This window comes from Thunnus thynnus, chromosome 2 (assembly GCF_963924715.1).
Source record: "Thunnus thynnus chromosome 2, fThuThy2.1, whole genome shotgun sequence".
NCBI classification, from domain to species: domain Eukaryota; kingdom Metazoa; phylum Chordata; class Actinopteri; order Scombriformes; family Scombridae; genus Thunnus; species Thunnus thynnus.
The window spans coordinates 21,346,406-21,365,835 of record NC_089518.1 but is presented as its reverse complement, the minus strand read 5'-3'; the positions used below and the strand labels follow the sequence as shown (position 1 = coordinate 21,365,835).

The window sequence follows — 19,430 nt, the reverse complement described above, 5'->3', positions numbered from 1 at the left end:
ATGACTGTGGCTTCATACGGCCTGATCACGGCTCATGAATAAACCATCATCATGTAGATTATAGCTGGACCGGTTACTTGTTTGTCTGAACCAAATTAACTGTACAGTATGTAATCCTAGCTCTGGTGTATGGACTTATTCCCAGAGAATTATCCTGGTTATTGTCACCATTAGGGCTGCAACCAACATTTATTTTCATTACCAATTAATCTTCTGATTATTTTTCTTGATTAGTCAATTAATTGTTTTGTCTCTAAAATGTCAGAAAATTGTGAAAAATATCCGTTATAGTTCCCCACAGATATCGTCTTCAAATGTCTTGTTTTGTCTGACTAACAGTCCAAAACTCTTGTACGACAAAGAAAAACATTAAACATCACATTTGAGAACCTGAAAACAGCTAATTTTGTGCATTTTTGCTTAAAAATTTACTAAAACAATTATTCAATAATCAAAATAGTTGCAGATAATTTTTTTTGTCAATCGACTAATTGTTGCAGCTCTAGTCATCAGGGATAATTAGTGTACAAGCTGTTTAATCGGTGACCGCTTTCAAACATCCATGAACATTTCTCCTTGAGCACATACATTATTTGAAGTTATTTGAATGGTCAAATGCTTTAAGCCACACTGGGCTAAGCCACTGGAATCCCTGCCATCTCCATTCCCATGCTTAAAGAAATGTGGATATGGTTAAGATGGGTGAGGAATGAGGGCCGCCAAAGGGCTCAGACTGCCTGTCAGACCATGACAAGTCCTCCGAGGGAGGATAAAGAAACGGACGAGACAAGAAATAAAGAAGCAGCTACCTCCGTAACCCCTCGGCGTACTGAGCTTATGTAGCCGTTAAGAGCGACAAGGGTGAAAGAACACTTTATCAGCTCCTCTACAGAGCGACCCCACCAGTCAAGAAATTACTCAAGAGGTGTTAATCCCCTTTGATTTGGGTAATCACTGTGTGAAGATGGGGCTGGTATGGGAAGACATTCCTATTAAAGGGTTTCCTGCGACAAACTCCTTTCCCAGTCTGCTAAAAATAATATTTATTTCCCCTTTAAGCACCTGAACCCCACTAACAAGTTCAGTTTCTGTCGCTGAATGTCAACTTGTTAATGCCCATGAGAAAGGCTTGAAATCCCATCGCCACTGTTTGTCTTTGTTGACACACCATAAACTGCTGCTTTCACAGATCAGGCCAGACAGCAGGTGGACAGAGACTTTCGGCTCCTCTCATGTCGCCTCAAACCTGCTGACCTTTCTGCCGCTGAGGACGGCCACTTACAAACAGCAACAAACCCACTGTAAACTCATCTCCCCTTCCCAAAAACAAGCCCAGATGAGGTTTAGAGTCCCAGCTGCTTGTGTTTAGTAAACATGTCCACAAACCTCTGGCCGTGAGTGACGTGGGGAGCCGAGCGAAGGAGGGAGGTGAGCCAGTGGAGCGAGGATGGGAGACCTGCGAGCCACCTGGATGTAACCAGGGGGAAAAGGCCTCTGGGCCACACACACCCTCACCCTCTCACACACTCTGAACCTGACAGCATAAATATTTGTAAAACTGGAAACGTCCTCTCATCATTAAGTGGGTTAGTGCTCTTTGCCTGCGTGTTTAGTCTGGTGACTCTCCTTCAGAAACGCCCTCATCAACAACTCTGCCGTTGCAAGGAGGGATTAATCATTTTCATTCGGTGACCTTTTCTTCAGCTATTCATCTTGTGCACTTTATTACAGACATAAAATCTGTCTGTGACACCTATTCTAGATGCTTTCTGTCCTCTCTGCTGGGATCCACATACAGTAAGAGCTGGTTTTGTGTGGAATGATAGTGGTGCTTTAAATGAACCGTAAACATGCATATCTTTGAAGGGCAACCCTGACAGCTGAGAATAAGCAGATGTTGGGAGTTGTTGCATCTCCTGCTGCAGGGGATCAAGAGCTCAGCACACCTCAGAGATAGAGGAGGTGCACACACACACAAACAGGGAGGAGGAGAGGGTGGGTGAACTGAGCTGGGAGTCAGCAGAGCAATGTGTGCTGCCAGTACAGGAAAAAGGAAACCAACTGTCAGGAAGACAATAGGACCTGGTAGATGGATGGAGATGGGAGTAGCTCTGCACCGTCATGCATTGACAAGAGTATCCAAAGTGAGTTACGGTTTAAAAATAGACTTTGGAGGTCAGAAGGTTATTGTGTGCACATAACAAGGCGTATATAAGGATTAGTAGACATGTCTGTGCTATAAAAAGTGACTGGAAGTGAAAGTTCTCCTTACCTTTTCTGATAGATTGAGGTGTGAGAGGCTACTGCTGTCTGGTCTCTGCTCAGCTGCGTCCCGGCTGAGTAGGTTTTGTAAAGTCCCGTCTTCCAGGTGCCGTCAACAAACGTGGTCAGCCAGAGTATCAGCACCGTCCAAAGCAAACTTTTTCTGCAAAGCGCGGACACGCTCTCCCGTTGGCGCGGTCCCATTTCCGTGGCATCCAAAGTTAAACGGCCAGAAAAAAAAAAGTTTTAATGAGGCCAACTTCCTCCCGGTAAGAGAGCAAACCGGTGAGTTAATCCAGCACGGGTTTTAGGGGGAGGAAATATGTCAAACAGCAGCGGGCCGGTTGGTTAGTGAGAAGACGCGCATCCCATCCGCTAAAACAGCAAACATGCACTTCTGTAGACTGTAAAAGAAACGACTCTAGCTTAGTTTGTGAAACAGCCTGGCTTAAAAGCCAAGGTGAGAGAGAAAATTGCCGCTTCTCGCTTCCCGTTTGTCTCTGACCGAAATCCCGACATCTGAAAATAAACCTTGGATACTCTGTGTGTGTCTCTATGTGTGTGTGTGTTGTGCTCCTCTCTCAGCTCTGCCTACCTCTGTCTGTCCGTCTGTGCGCACACCGAGCCGAGTCTTTACTGCAGCGGGCATGAAACCACTTTTATAGGCTCCCCGGGTCTTTTAAAAGCACAGCCTGCTGGGTCCTTTTACCCTGCCCCGTTTCAACCTCTCACAGAGGACAATGCAGGCTCAAGACGAAAGCTATTACGCACTGTATTTGTTCTAAATGAATTATGGGGCTGCTTCTCTGGGGTCCCTCTTAAATCACTGTGATGAGTAATTGTTTTCGGTGAACTCAAGTCAATATAAAACCAAATTATGACCAAATTTTGGCCCTGTTAGATGTTAAGTTACATTGCAAAAGTCCATAAAGTCAGCTTTTCACAAAACACTTAGACGCATTGATTACATTTTAATGGATAAGTGTCGTCCTCAATTGGGTCAGGACTGTGATTATAATCACCACAAAACATGTTTACAGACCTTTGCGACTCAACCCACTTTTACTATCAGATTAAAAAAAAAATCAGATTTCATCTAATCACAGATTGATCTCTTTCTAGAAAAAACGTCAAATATGTCACCATTATCATCAGTATGGGAAGCACTTAAAGTATATTTACTGTAAAAGGCCAGATTACTTCTTACTACGCACAGTTTGGAAAAAGCAGAAAGAATCGTATTAATGAATTGATGAATACATTTTTTAACCTTGATTCACGATTAGCAACATCCCTGATGACATTAAAGAACTCCTCCAAAAAGAATTTGACCTACTAACCACACAAACAACGGAGAACCTCTTGATTAGGTCTGCTTGTAGGTCTCACCCTACAAGCATGGAGATAAAATTAGGAGGATCCTTGCACACCAACTTCGCCAAAAAGCAGCAAGTCAGGCAATCCTTGAGATCCGGGATGAATCAGATATGGTCTGTATAGATAACTCTGCCATTAACTCACCCTTTATGAGGTTTTATTATACACCCAAGTCCAGGAGCGGATTTAGTGATTTAGGGGTCCTATGGGCAAAATCAGTCATGGGGCCTCCTTCGCACTTTATTTTCACCCTTTCTCTAATGGTATTGGTGGTGGTAGACAAAGTACTTAAATCTTTAAACTATTAATACCACACTAACAACACTTTGTTAAAACTAAAAATCCTGCATTTAAAAATGTACTTTGTTAAAAGTACAGAAGTATTATTAGCACAATGGACTTACATTTACAGAACGTCTGGTCAAGGTGAAGCTCATTTTAGCTGCTTTACATACTTCTAGATAGTTTGATCTATCATCAATGCATCAAATTCTATATCTGTTGATCATATATTATGTGTTTAAAATCTTAATCCATAAAGTAACCAGTAACAAGCTGTCAGATAATTGTAGAATGACAAGTACAGTGTTTCCTCCTAAAATAGAAGGAACTGAATCCCCAGTAGAAGTGGAGTAGAAGTATACAGTTGCATAAAATGGAAATATTAAAGTAAAGTACATGTACCTCAAAACTGTAACATAATACTTGAGTAAATGTACTTGGTTATTTTTCACCAAATGGTATCAAGGAGGTTGATTTCCATAACTGCAGTCACTTGCCAGGTTTTTTCCTCCGCTTCCCTGATATGAACTGCACACTGAAGCAGCCAGTGAAAAAGACTACATTTATTTACTCAAGTGAGGTAGGCTACTAGTACTTTTGGCCACTTGCATATTATACTCCTTATGCTACATTATATTGATACTCGACTACATTTACTGATTAAGATTTTTGATACACAGTATATGAAATGATAAAATATGATGCATCCTTATAGATTAAACTACCCAGTAGTAGCAATATAAATTACAATTATGTTAAAATTAACATTAAAATGTTGCTTATAAGGCAATACACCTGTAATAATAATACAAGTAACATGTAACATAGTAAAACTTTATATATAACACAAGTAAAACTTTAAATGCAGGACTTTGACTTGTGATGGAATATTTCTATATAGTAGTTCTGTGACTTTAAGGATCTGAATCCTTCTTCCATCACTTGGAGCAGCAGGTTGCTGCACATTGTCTTCCTCTTGCCCTCTGTCCTGAGAGCAGTTTTCTTTTCTTATAGGCTGCTAGTTGACTCTCTCTCTTCAATGAGTGCAGTTTATTATCATTATTCTCTTTGTCTGTTTTGTCTGTGGTCCTGCTAGTTGTTTCAGGGGGAGCAACACTTTTCTTCTTAGTTTTTCTTTTGAAACGTGCTCCTTGACAATTCTGTTTCACTGTTTGATCTTGTGTTGGATTGCATGTTACCTGGTGGAGTTTCTGCATCCCTATAAACATGTGAGTCGAGATGTGTGCTGCGGCCACAGCCCCTCATCCTGTGAAAGAATAGTCCATTCATCTGTAGTACATGCAGTGGGGGGAAGGAGGGTCATAAATTGACAATGATTTTTTTAGTGTTTTGGACACCTTTCGTACATAATTTCAGGGTTTAATGAGTTAGAATAGCAACACTATTTTATATGTTTCATATCTAAACATCATAATAAATGTATAACTGTTTGGGGCCCCTTTTGGTTGGGGGCCCCAGGCAGTTACTGACCTTGCCTAATGGTAAATTCTGCCTCCTGTCTGAATCGCTGAGAGATGATCACTTAATTAAATCATTTCTCCAAAGTGTTGCAATCCCTCACATGGACCCTGTGACAGCAGCCAAGCTAGAGTCTCCGTTTTCATTTGGAGAAATTGAGATGGCCATTAGGAGTATGCAATGTGGAAAAGCCCCGGGGCCAGATGGGTATCCAACAGAATTCTTTAAGAAATTTCAAATCAATTGGCTCCCATTTTAAACTCTGTATATAATGACTCCTGTCAGTTGGCTCACTGCTTGAAACATTACGATAAGCTACCATATTACTTATTCTGAAAAAAGGCAAACGTCAACGCGAATGTGGCTCCTACTGTCCTATCTCTTTGTTCAATGTTGACAGCAAAATCTTTGCAAAAATGATTGCTCAATGTCTTGAAACAGTTCTTCCAACCATAATCTCACCAGACCAGGTGGGCCTCATAAAAAATCCAAAAAAAAAAAAATCGTCAATCCTCCCTCAACATCAAGTGCCTGTATAACATAATTTATGGTCCCTGTCCACCCAACAAACCAGATGTGGTTATATCTCTAGATGCTGAAAAGGCCTTTGATCAGGTAGAGTGGGACTATTTATTTCATACCCTTGAGAAATTTGGATTGGGGCCAAATTTTTTATCATGGATGAAAATTATAATACGGACAGCTGTCACATCCAAAAATTCTCAGACAACACAGTTATTGTCGGCTGTATAACCGGTGGTGATGAGCGTGAGTACAGGGGTCTTATCAATGACTTTACAGAGTGGTGCCTGCGAAATTGCCAGCTCAGTGCAAGGGCAGTGCAGGACTTTCGCAGGGCTAAACGATCATCAGTCAGTCCAGTGAACATCAAAAGGACTGAAATTGAGGCTGTTCAGTCCTATAAATACCTGGGTTTGCATCTTAAAAACAGACAACACTATGGCCCTGTACAAGAAGGGCCAGAGTCAACTCTACCTACTGCGGAGAATGAGGTCCTTTGGTGTACAGGGACCACTTCTGAAGTCATTCTATGACTCAGTGGTGGCACCAGCCATCTTTTATGTGGTTGTCTACTGGGGCAGTAGCACTGCCACAACTGAACAACTAAATAAACTGATCAGCAGGGCTGGATCTGTCCTAGGGTGCTCCCTGGATACCTTGGAGGTGGTGAGTGAGAGGAGGATGATGGCTAAACTCTGGGTCATCTTGGACAACATTTCCCTATTAGTATTATTAGTGGTAGTAGTACTGTATTTTTAGTATTACTACTGAATTGTGTCATAACTCCTTCCACTGAACCACCCAACCCCAGGGTCTGTGCTGACATATTATTATGCTTGTCACTTTGAAGCAGTTACATCCCAAGTCTCACACTTTTGGCTGCTATTTGTTTGTTTGTGTACATGGTTTGTATAGACATTTGTATGTTGTGCTCTTATGTTTTGTATGTTGTCTGCTTCTTACTTGTGGCTTGCTGCTATAACACTTAAATTTCTGTCCGTGGGATCAATAAAGGTTCATCTTATCTTAATTCTATACAATTCGCCAATGGCAGCAGTACGTATAAATAATAATATATCACCTTTTAAACTAACACAAGGGACAAGACAGGGATGTCCACTGTCACTCCTCCTTTTTGCCATCACAGTTGAATTGTTAGCTATAGCTTTACATATCGCTAAAGACATTAAGGGTATTACAAGAACAGGGTTGGAACATAAAGTCTCTCTATATGCAGACGATATGTTATCCTATCGGTCTGACCCTTCCTCATCCCTCCCTGTAGCTCTTAATCTCTTAAGTAAATTCGGCAAAATTTCTGGCCCATAAACGTTGCAGCAATAGAATCCCCGTTCATTCATACGTAGCCATTTAAAGTGTGCATGGACAAAATAAAATATCTTGGTGTCTGAGTCACACACAAATTTAAGGACCTTTTCTCAGCAAATTTCCCCTCTCTCCTGTCCCCTCTTAAGGAGGATATTGATTGTTGGGATCTGTTACCCTTATCTCTGGCAGGTAGAATTAACACCATAAAGATCAACATATTGCCCAAGCTTCTTTATATGTTTCAATGTATACCAGTCTTCTTAACTAAAACATCCTTCATTTCCCTAGATAGAACGCTTTCTTCCTATATTTGAAATAATAAAAAAAAAAAAACATATACGCAAAGCCATACTATAGAGACCTCATCAGCGGGGACGGCTTGGACTGCCACACCTTCAGTTCTGCTATTGGGCATCAAATAATAAAATGATTTCCTATTGGATGAAAAAGAAATGAAGTAACAGCTGTACCTGACTGGCTCATTGCAGAGAGAGACTCTTGTAAGAACACTTCATTATTTGCCTTATTGTGCTCTAGTCTGCCATATTCAGAGCCTATTACCAAACACACTTATAACCCAGTTGTTATTCATTCTTTAAAAATATGGGAACAGTTCAGACAGTCCTTTGAGAATTTGAGAATCTGAATTTTTCAATACTCACTCCCATTGTAGAGAATCATGCATTCCTGCCATCTTTGACAGACTTGCCTCTTTTGAGCAGATTATTCAGAAATTCAGTATCTCCAAGTCACACTTCTTCAGATACTTACAAATTCACTGCTTCATATCTTCTTATCTTCCCTTCACAGCCCCCAGACTCACTCCTAGACTCAATCAATGACATCACATCATCCAGAAAGGGAAAGATGGGTGACATATATTCTTTATTAATGGGAGAAAACATGACAAGTCTTAACTCCCTTGAAGGCCAGTGGGAGGGGGATCTGAGTATAGAGATTTCAGGATCCATCTGGTCAAAGATGATGGGGGGAATATATTAATCTTTGGTAAGAATGAAACATATTATTGTGCAGTTTAAAAATTTCCACCGACTGCACTGGACCAAAGTTAAACTATCCCAGTTCACATCCAATATAGACCCCATGTGTGACCGTTGCAAGCAGAAACAAGCCACTCTGATTCACATGTTTTGGGATTGTTCCTAAGTTATCTAATGTTTGGCAATCAGTATTTGATATGCTTCCCAAAACTACTGATAAATCCTTAGAACCATCAGCCTTCCTTGCTTTATTTGGTGTGCTAACACAAAATCTTATTTTAAATAACAATAAATGTCTTGTGTCTTTTGCCATGCTGATGGCCAGATGGCAAATTTTGATCAGATGGAAAGACTGCAATCCTCCAACATTTGCACAATGGATTAGAGATATGTTGTATTTTATATTGAAGAAGATTAGGTGAACTGTTAGGCAGTCAGCTGACAAGATGAGATTGATATGGCAACCTTTCCTTAGTTGTGCTTTAGGCTCTGATAACTTTATGGCTGAGTGAAGTCTTTGGTATATATGTATGTATATTTGTGTGTAACTAGGAGTGTTGGAAATGAAGCATTGGAAAGATTCCTGATATGTTTTAGTGTTCACATTTTTCTGTCTCTCTTTAAGTTGTATACCCTCTGAATGTTATCAGAATGTTTATACAGTGAATTGTCAAAGTTGCATTAACAAAAACTGAGAAATAAACTTTGTTCAAAAAATAAAGCCCATAAAGTACAGTAAACATAATCAGTGCAATGAATAATCAGCATACATGCTTCAACATTTAGTATGCATCTGGTCTGTAGTCTCTCTGCCAAAGCCGTCAACAGTGCCCATGCAGGCGGACAGTGGCAAGAGAACAGTTGCTTGTGGGACTTGTAGGGTTACAGTGCAAGCAGCCAGTAACCACAGGCCTGCGGTCCGGCTCCAAACTAAACACCTGGCACTGAAACCAGCAACTGGGGCCCAAGATCTATATCTGTGGTTGGGGTGACTACACCTCTCAGGTCTCATGGACAGAGCTGCAAGCCTCACCTGCAGCATAGGATTCTGCAGGCTGCAAGGAGTACTTAGGCAACTGGCTAGTATAGTTTCGGTGAAGATCTCAGCTGATGAGAGATGCTGTTAACACTTTGACACTCACAGACTACTGGGAGAAACAGCATACAGTGCAGTGCATGCACTTGAATGGGACTGAGTGAGCCCACCTGCTCTCAATCACAACAAAGGGAAACTGTTTGGGATAAGGGGTGGGGTGGAGGGGCTGGAAAGTGATGTGTCAGTGTTTTTTGTTTCAGGGCACCCTTGGTATTTTATGAGGCCACCCGGCGCAAGTGATGGTGCCAAGCAGGAACTGGAGAAGTTTAGGGTTAAAGTAAATCCCTCCAGTCACGAGCAGCTGAAAATAATTTCGGCCTCTGAGGAGGAAGACAGGGGTCGGTTCCGTTGAGAGGATTTTTGTTTCTTCTCTGTCATTTCTTGAGTAGTTACTCTGCTGCTTCCTTCATTTCCTTCCCTTTTATTGTGCAAACACAAAAAGCTCCATTACATATTGTCTATGTAGGTGTGTATTAACTAAAGATCTGCTCACTCACATTTGGTGCAGTTAATTAAACAACACACCATCTTTTCCCCCCTTTTCAACAGGGACACATAATTCCTCCCTTTCATATTCTGTGACTTCATTGTTGCACCAGCTGCCAGATCCTCTGGGGCTGTTTGATTTTTAGAGTAAACATCACCTGCTTTGGCATGCTGACCTCAGCAGCCCACATTACTCAGTACTGTGCTAGATCTGTTTGTTAAATGTCACGATAAACATACGCTGCAACCTACACTGCAGAGAAAAGCTGAAACACTACTTGGGTAAAGTGAAAAACTTTAGCAGCCTTTGGTCAGTGTTACATTTTCCACTGCATGCAGCAGCAGCTAATGTTCCTCTTGGAGCCTCAACAGAAATATTCAGCATCTACTGTCCACTTTAATAATGTGCAGAATTCTGAAATATTTAGATTAAGAAAGAGTAAAAGTTGTATTCATTAATAGGCATTAGCAGACTTTTAGGTTGGAAAGATCCTGACCAACTAAAGCTCTATGGTCGACTGTAACACCAGACTGCCCTGCAACATTACTGCCAGAATGAAGAGCTCACTGTTGTGTGCTGCCATCTAGTGAGCAAAGAATGAAAACTATGAAGTGGACGATGGATCCCCTTTTTTATGTCTTTCAATCAATTTATTTGTAAAAATGAAAGTGTCAATATAACTTGTTTTCTTGTAATATGCACTTAAGTCAAAGGTATTTTTTGTCTCACAAAAACAGGCATCTTTGTTATTAATTAACATTTTGGAATGGACTGTGTGAAAGCTAATCTTCTCAGTGAGACTTTAGTCAGTGTTGAGGCATAAACAGACACCCTGGAGCACCCGGTGGGAGATGTGCTCAGTGGTAAGCAGATCTGCCTCAAACACCAACCCCACACCCATTGCATTCCTCCGCAAGGACGTGGTGTACACTGGTGTCCGCAGTGTATTCTGTGGTACAAAACACACAAAAATACTATGGCAGTTAGAAACATAAAAATAGTGAGGTACATTTATTTGCAGTTTAGTATGGAGGCCTGTAGTGCCTGTGGTTCACACCTGTAACCTGAGGCAGCGTGTCTCTATGGGGATGACTCTGACAATGGGAAGTTCAACAACCAGAGTTACTTTTCACCTGGCAGCCCTTCTCTGTGTCCCAGTCTGCTCCCTCCAGATACAGGCCTGACACAAAGCAGCCTTCAGGAAACAAAATAACCCCCATTGTTCATCAGCATTCATAACTTGACAATGGTGATACTTGAAATAGTGTCATATCATTACCCTGTCCTGGTCTGTCACTGACTTCGTCCTCACTGCGGTACTGGGTCACCTGTGTGTACAGTGTGGAAAGATCCAGAGGCCATATATTTTTCCTGCATGCAGCTTGGACCAGGGCTGTCAGGTAGGACTCTGGAATATGGAGTCCTGATAACCACATAACCTTTGGCTCTCTTTCATCCACCTAGTGGCCACAAGACAGACACACAACAGATGATACACACACTCAGATATAAAAAATATAAGAAGTTATACATGAAAGTGTGGGTCTTTCCTCACCCAGTAGCTATACTGTTCATAACGCCTCTTGAAATTACTCATCCAGTTGCCGTGGGACTTAAGAGTGTCAGGTGCCAACTTCTTCCAAATGGCAGGGATGTGACCATTAAAAAGGGCCCAAGCAACCTCATCCAACTCACTGCTCATGCCCACCTCACCAGCCAAGGCCTATGGACACAAGAAAATCAGATCAGATCTAAACCTCTGTGAGGTGGAAACACACAGCAGCTGTCTTTCATACCGTCCTCTGCCCCTCCCTCTCACCCTCTGAAGCTCGACCAGAGATTGCTGCATGCGGACCACCAGTTTGTTGAAACACTCCAGCTCTTGAAGCAGCACCACTGAAATCAGGGAGATGTCCGTGCTGATTTTTTTACGGATCACGTCTAGGTCAAATAACTTGGGCAGCTTGTTCTGAATGTCCTGGGCCACTTGATTGATGTACTCATCTCTACTGATGCTTCCACCAGATTCACCTGAGGAACGACAGAGTGTGTAAAGGCCGTAAGAGTGACAGCACTTGAGTGACAGCACCTGAGAACATCTCTTAACAATTTGGAGCAGCTTCTTCTTCAAAAAACAGTAATGGATGAGGACAAGCAAATGTAGAATTTCAATCAAGTGAGATGGAAGATGAGAGATGGTACATCGTACCCGTCTAAGGCTGCAGGTCTATTAGATGAGTCCACATGTCTTTAGCTGCCTGTGTGTAGTATCCTATATCTGCATTGGAATGAAGACCCGTTACCTCTGGGGGGTTTGCCAGTGCCAGGGTCTCAATCTCATCTGTAACAGATAGCAGGGTAAAGCTGTGAGTGATGACAGAAAAATAAACTTTTTCTTAAAGTGAGAGAATGCAGAGTAATAAAAAAACTGACCAACATATGTTGTCTTGGGCCCATTTGGAGGGATCTTGTAATCTACATCCTTGTTAGTGAAGAAGTGGAAGCGGCGAAAGGTGTAAAAGAGAAAGTCTCCAAAGTACTAATCCATGTAGACAGTTAGGATCCTACGGTCAAAGCTATCTATGGCTCGTCCACCGTACATCACCTATAAAACATTATAAGGATACTAAACTTACAGCACATAGCATGACTGTAGTGGAGAAAAACATACTGTATATATGCCATTTATAAAACACATAAAATTGAACCTAACCTCCCAAACAAGGTATTTAAGACTTCCCCAGGGAATATTGCTGTCTCCTTGGTTGTGAGCTTTGGTCACGTAGGTGTTCAGGATCTCCATACTCACCTTTTGAGCACAATTGCATTGTTTACAGCATTGAAATATAATATATGACACAAGAAATCATTAATTTCCAATATGGTGTAAATGGCTCCTTGTGTCACTTACAAAGAAGTCAAACTCGTTGAAGTCATATGGGACATTCCAACCAATTTTGCCATACTTGCGTCTCTCCTGCACCACAGCATGGAAGAAGACCAGCACATACACCAGGCTACGGAAGACCGGGTGCGGGCATGTAGTCAAGGTCTCATGGGAGATTTTAGAGTATGTGGCTCTCATGTTCAGCTTGAGACCATTGGGAGGCTCCGTCACTACCTGCACACAGTATTTAAGTGCATGTGAACACACTTTTGTAATTGTAGTGTCTCTGCAAAATATTCATTGTCAAAACATCAGTCTGAACAAGTCATTTGGTCTCATATTCAGCTTTCAAGGCTTATTTTTCCAGTGCATTCTCACTTGTTTGAAGATTTTCTACAAATGAATGTCAATATCTTTAAGTCAGTTAAAGGGATGATTTGTTTTGGAAACAAGTGAAATTATGGTGAAATTGTTTGCATTTTTTGCTTTTTTTTTTAAAGCAAATAACGTTAAATAATTTTTTTGTAGTATTGATAAAAATTTAGGTAACTATTTCAAAATATGTGACTACACTCATTACATATAGAAGTCTTATACTACTGTGGTAAATGTGCTAGCTTTATTGGATATACAGCATTCGGTGTAATTTTACCCACACATTGATAAAAATCTCCAAATACATCATGTATTGAACGTGATCTATAGATTTGCAAAAAACACATATTGTATTTTTCACCTTTAAAGACTTTTGCAGTATGCCAATGGGGAAGTCTTTAATGGGGTTGGTAGTGATCCACAAGCGAAAGCTGGGGTGGGGCTTGGTGACCCTCTCTAAGGACTTCTCCAACTCCTTTAGCCATTTTACCAGCAGGTGGCAGTTCTGTAGCATCAATCACTGACCACGGGACACTGCCTTCTCCAGCAACTGCAGTGCGACCGTCATCACAGATACAGGAGACAATTACTTTCAGCTTCTTTACTTTTTATCATTACTTTGTGTGAATACTTCGCAATCCCTCTCCCTGTGTCACTTGACCACACTAAAAATCTTTGGTACTTTCTCTTGGCCTTGGCCCATAGCAAGAAACTTAAACTTGTTGCCTCCAAAGCCTGACCTCTCTGCTAGTTTCATGAGGTCACTGGCTGGGTCAGAGCCAAGGCTCAGGATGAAGATAATGGGGGAGTTAGGTGTGCTCTGCTTGTAAATTGCATCAAAGCTGATCACAGGAGGCTGCACATATCTGAGCAGAAACAGGAAAAAACAACATGTATACACTTAAGGCTCGATCGCGCACTGTTAAAATGATATATTCTGTCAACTTAATCAAGTAATTGTTTAGTCTTCTTCAAGAACACCTTTGTGGATAGTGACAGATGTACAATATATTTGAATGTATAACTGAAATAGAAACAGTCTCACTTCTCGCCCATAGTGACAGTGACGTAGTCAGTGACGGCTCGGTAGACTCTATCAACATGGAAGCAGTGCAGCAGCAGCAGGTCAGTCCATTGTAGACTCTGGATAGGTCTCTCAGGTTGAAGATGTAATGGAATTTCGAGGGAGTGGGTGGCAGATCTTTGATGATGTTGTTATACAGTTCCAGTGTGCAGAGGGTGACTTTATCACAAACCTTCTGTAATGCATCCTCAAATGACTAAAATGTTTGATCAAGTTTATTAAATATGAGGGATGAGGATGATTGAGATTCTTATTTTCTGTATTAATTCATGCTACTCACTTGGGTGTGGCCTTTGATAATGGAAGCATAGATAAGGTGCAGGGAGTCCACTGCAGGGAAAGGGATGCTGAAGACACTGAAGAGAGAGACGAAGCGTGGATCCACCTCATTCGTCCCACCTCCTGCCTTCCCCATGGCAGCAATGAAGCCAAAGTCCTTAAGTATTTTGCAGTTAAGCTCTTTCCCTCTGTCATATATGCCTCCTCTGTCCAATAACAGCTTCAGAAGCGCAATAGGCTGCTGTGTGCCATAACTATCCACATGAACGAGCACACAATAACTTAAAAAATGTCACACATACAGCACAAGCACTGTGACCACAGTAAAGGACATCGGAGACTTGGTTGGAAGCTTGCTGTACTGTAGGTACCTTTGGCATGTTCATGTCATCCATGAAGACCAGCAGCCTCTTCCCCACAGGGGTGCCATAGGTCTCTTTGGTCTTCTTCTCCACATTGGCCTCCAGGTTCCTCTGGAGGTCCATTGAAGTCGTCCTGGATGAGAAGTTGATGATCAGAGTAATCTGGAAACAGAAGGGAAGATATTTATAAAATTTGTGAAAACAACTGGAGTAACAAATTTACACATGTACGGTTAGACAGTTAACTCACTGATGTATCTGCGTTGAGGTTCTTCAGGAAGTTATGAATGGTGGCAGTCTTGGAAGTTCCGGACTCTCCAACCAAAACCACGGACTTCTTTATCTTTACCATCTGCTCCAGGATCCAGCTGGCTCTGGTAGCGTCCACAGTTAGGACTAGAGCAAAGTGTAAATCCATATGTACGGTATGTATGCAGGATACATTTTTTATCCTCACTTATTAACTGACAGAATTGATCTTTACCTAGAATGTCAGCAAACTTCATTTCAGGATTATGGATGTATTTGGTGACCAGGGAACTCCAGGGAACCCACTTCATCTGTATTCCATCAAAATGGAAATCATAGAGCGTTGGCAGGTATCTTGTATGAATGCAGAAATTTTGTCATCAATAATACGATATGTAACATATTAAAATCCTCAAGCACATACTATATTTATGTGGAGAATACAATTATCAAGACATTGGTTTGTTTGATTCATTGAAACTGTACCTAAAAGGATATATTGTAGATAATATATGCTAATCTCATACCTCATCATTTAAATTTTTTTTTTACCTGGGATCTCACCAGGTCCAGCCAAAGCTTTTTCATCATGCACTGTGGTTAAGCAGGAGAGCTTTTTAATGAACTAATCAAACTTGATCCTGCCTCCATCCAGCAATGTGGCCTCTAGTGAGCAGTACAGAGCTTCCAGGAAATAACACTCCAGGACTTCGGCACTGTAGCTGTCAGTGTCTAGCAGGGCATCCAGCATCAAGCATAGCTGAGTCACCTGAACACACCACCGACACAAGCAGAATGAATCCAAATGGTCTGGATATGGGACAATTCAGGGGTGCTGTAGTACATTTGAGACAAACCTACCATATTCAGATATGTCTGAGGGACAACAGTCTTCAGTTTCTGGCCCTGTTTGCCATCAACAATACCATCCACGATCATGTCAATAGAACTGTGCACATATTTCTCAAACAGTTTGTTAAGCATTTCTTGTTCCTATACAAAAACATGAACAAAGTTGAAATATCAAATTATAAGTGAGTACAGTTATTACATGCTTTAGATGTTCTTTCTCAAACCTCAACAGGTCTGTTGTTCACCCATCTCTGCCAGTATGGGGTGTATCGCAGGTTTTTGGGGTCAACAAAGACCATCCCACAGCGGGAGACAGTGGTAGGGGAAGCATATTGCAGCCTGAACCTGAAACACATGGCGGTGTTTCCTTACAATGAGCTCTGAAGGCGGATTTGCATAAAAGTATTCAAGTGTAGGGAAATGTATACTGATGACAGCAGTCACTGAAATTCAGACAAACCTCAAACAGCAAGGCACAGTGATTCTGTAAACGGATCCGTTCTCCATTAGCCAGAGTGAGGAGCTTGTTGTCATCCATCACTGAGTTCATATTCTCAACCCACAGAGCATCCACATCCCCATCGAACAGGATGTACCTGTAAGTTAAAGTTCATGTCTTTATAGAGTATTTCATAGATATTCTTTTGAAAAGTCTGTGTTTCTTGTAAAATTTAAAGATGTTGGTGGTGGGGATCCTTGTAACTCTGAAACTTGTTTTTTTTTAAATTTTTTACCTCTGCTCTTTTTTGTCAGTAGGCTTGTTGATATCACGGAAGATGTTGGTTAAGATCCCATCACTCCAGTCTCGAGTGTCAGGGTCCAGAACACCGTAGAGTTCAATGACACTCATGGCTTTGGGGTTCAGGCGATACATCTTGGTATGCAATCCCAATCTGATGATGACATAATTAATAGCAACTATATATATCAGGGCAGTGGTATGATGTTACATGATCTTAACTGAAACTGACTTGGTCTGAGCTTGACATAATGTGCTGATCACAACTGATTTCCCTCCACCTGTTGGGCCAACAGGTGGAGGGAAGTGTCTGGTCATCGTTGTCTCATACATCTGCACCACTTTATCTACCTGAAACCACAGACAGCATAGGGTATGTCAGCATTTACATGCTCAAACTATTTCTTTGCCACTGAAACTCAAAAGTCTTTAAGTTGCATACAGCAAGAAAGTCTATATCATATAGAAATGATTCTAAGATCCAGATGAGACACCCGGTTAGACAGTAGGATATATTTGTTCTGTTCCAGGTTCTGTTCCACAGCATCGTTGAAGTTGGGATAGCGAACGCAAGGACAGTCCAGTCCAGGGAAAAGATCTGAGATCAACCCAAGGAACAGTGGCACGTCCTCAAACAAACTTTGGCAGGTTCATGTCCCTGAGGGCTCGCATCAACACCACATCCTGTGGAGAGGAGAGACAGAAACACCAGGCAATGAGTGACAAAAACCACAAACAATTACAAAATGTTATAGTCAATATTCAGTTGCTGTGAAAAACAAAGGTGCTGCTAATCATAAAAACATCTTAATCCCACTTGTACAGTATGACTGACACATATTACAAAGATGTGTTTATTTTTCACATTTTTTTAGATGTAATTTTCTTTTTCTCAACTAATCAGACATCATTACTTGTGACAAAGCACTTTCACAGATGTGCTCAGTAAACCTTTTGAGGAATCACAAACAAGCCCTCAGTTCCATACTAGATGTAAGCAGATAGAGATGATTTTTCTTTTCACTAAATATAAATGAAAAATGTTCCATGGTTTCTACCTCATTGAGGTCTGGTGAGCCTCTCCTCAGCTCTCCTGCCATTACTAGGACAGACTTCAGGGCTCGCAGGCCAAAGTCATAATGAGACTGCTTGGACAGCTGTTCACGGGCCAACTTATACAATACTGTCATCTTCTTTGCAAGCACCTGAATATAACAAGAGCAAAGAGATAAAATCCTCAATAAGTAATTGACATGTTTAAAAAGACGGTAAGCAGTTTGCAGTTTAAGTTACAGATTTTCTGTAAATCTGAAAAATTTGAAAGTAATTTATTATAAATTATCCTTGCATTTCCAACTCACCTAAAATTTAATAATGTAATGTGTGTTTGTGTTTCTCACCTTGGCCATTAGGAAGCCCTCAGAGAAGAGCATGATCTCACAAATCTGCTGCAAATCTGGCACAATGACCACCACAGGCCTAAAGAGGGCTTTGACTGATTCAGGCAGCTCTGTGCGCCCAGCGTAACCTGGGTTCATGGTGATAAAAATCCCCATGCGGTCATCCAGGCTGATCTCCTGGCCCTCAAACTGATGTGTATGATGAGAAAGTGGTGGTTAAAAACTATTTTGAAGCGAGGTTCAAGTTAAATTATCTAGAGTGAAATAACCCTAAATCTTAATTTTTTGCAAAAACTGGAATGACTTTGATGCATTCATTCCTGGTTGTGCGTTACTACAACAAACTTACCTGAAACATTTAAAGGTGCAGAATGAGAGCATTACAGATGGTCTGGATTTGGAAGGAGATGACTGACAGCACTGAGGCATCAATGCGATTGAACTTATCAAAGCAGCTCCAGGCTCCACACTGGGCACGGCCAGAGAGGATCTTCCCCACAGCCTGCACACAAAGAGCAAATGAGTTCAGGAAAAAACTGGTGACACATGAAAATTAAAAAGATAAATAAATAAAGTAAGAGTGGCCACTTTGTCCAGCAGACAACATGACAGCATAGAGTTTGCCTACTCAACAGACAATACAAATGATTAGGGCAACTTTCTTTCTGGTACAAGTGAGAACACTGGAAGCCAGGGAACAATTTGTTCACACTATGTTCATGCTGTATTTTTTCAGCACGTGTACACAAAGTGCATAAACATACCACAAGAACACATGCCTGATGATTACTGACACCTTCTATTATTCAAGGGGTGTGGTTGCAGTTTTTACATGTGACATATACAATGGAAATGAAAGTAATCAACTTACCAAGAATGTAATTCTAAAAGCATTTGTTTTGTGAGGAAAGATATTTATTCATCCTTTAGGACGAAAACAATGGCACTAAGATATTTTCCACTAGTTGTTGGTCCTGCAAGTGTAGGCCTCTCACCAGGTAGTCCATGCCCTCTCCACAGTTTGTAACCACACAGAGCAGGCCTAAAGCCTAGGCCAGATCTTTGGTAGACTCTGTCTTTCCTGTACCAGCCGGTCTAGCAGGAGCCCCACCCAGGTACATGGAGAGGGCCTGCATCACAAATACACATCCACATACACAGACAAGCTGTTGTCAAAACAAAGCTGAATTTACACGTGTCGACTGGAGTGTTGTTGACGCAAATTTGGAAAGTTTCACAGACCTGTGTGAGGGTGAGGTAGATCCAGTCTGTCAGTGGGGTTATGACCAATCGACCATTGAACCCCATGTATTCGTAGCCATAGGAGAAAGAGGCACTGCATTGACGCACAAATAGATCGTTCGAGCA

At 41.4% G+C, this 19,430-nt stretch overlaps 1 protein-coding gene and 1 pseudogene across 3 annotated transcripts in view; both read right to left on the bottom strand.

The window, feature by feature from the left end:
• The window catches only part of emid1 (EMI domain containing 1), a 56,604-nt gene extending 53,603 nt beyond the window's left edge, over window positions 1-3,001 (bottom strand). The window contains exon 1 of one of the 3 annotated variants that reach the window (XM_067610089.1): window positions 2,273-3,001. In XM_067610089.1, coding sequence (XP_067466190.1) covers window positions 2,273-2,466 — 194 coding nt within the window. In that variant the 5' untranslated portion in view covers window positions 2,467-3,001. The remainder of the gene's footprint in view (window positions 1-2,272) is intronic. The other 2 variants (XM_067610106.1, XM_067610098.1) reach the window with 2 other exon arrangements.
• Window positions 3,002-7,535: 4,534 nt separating this feature from the next.
• LOC137171572 (dynein axonemal heavy chain 10-like) lies at window positions 7,536-19,418 on the bottom strand (annotated as a pseudogene).
• Window positions 19,419-19,430: the final 12 nt, after the last annotated feature.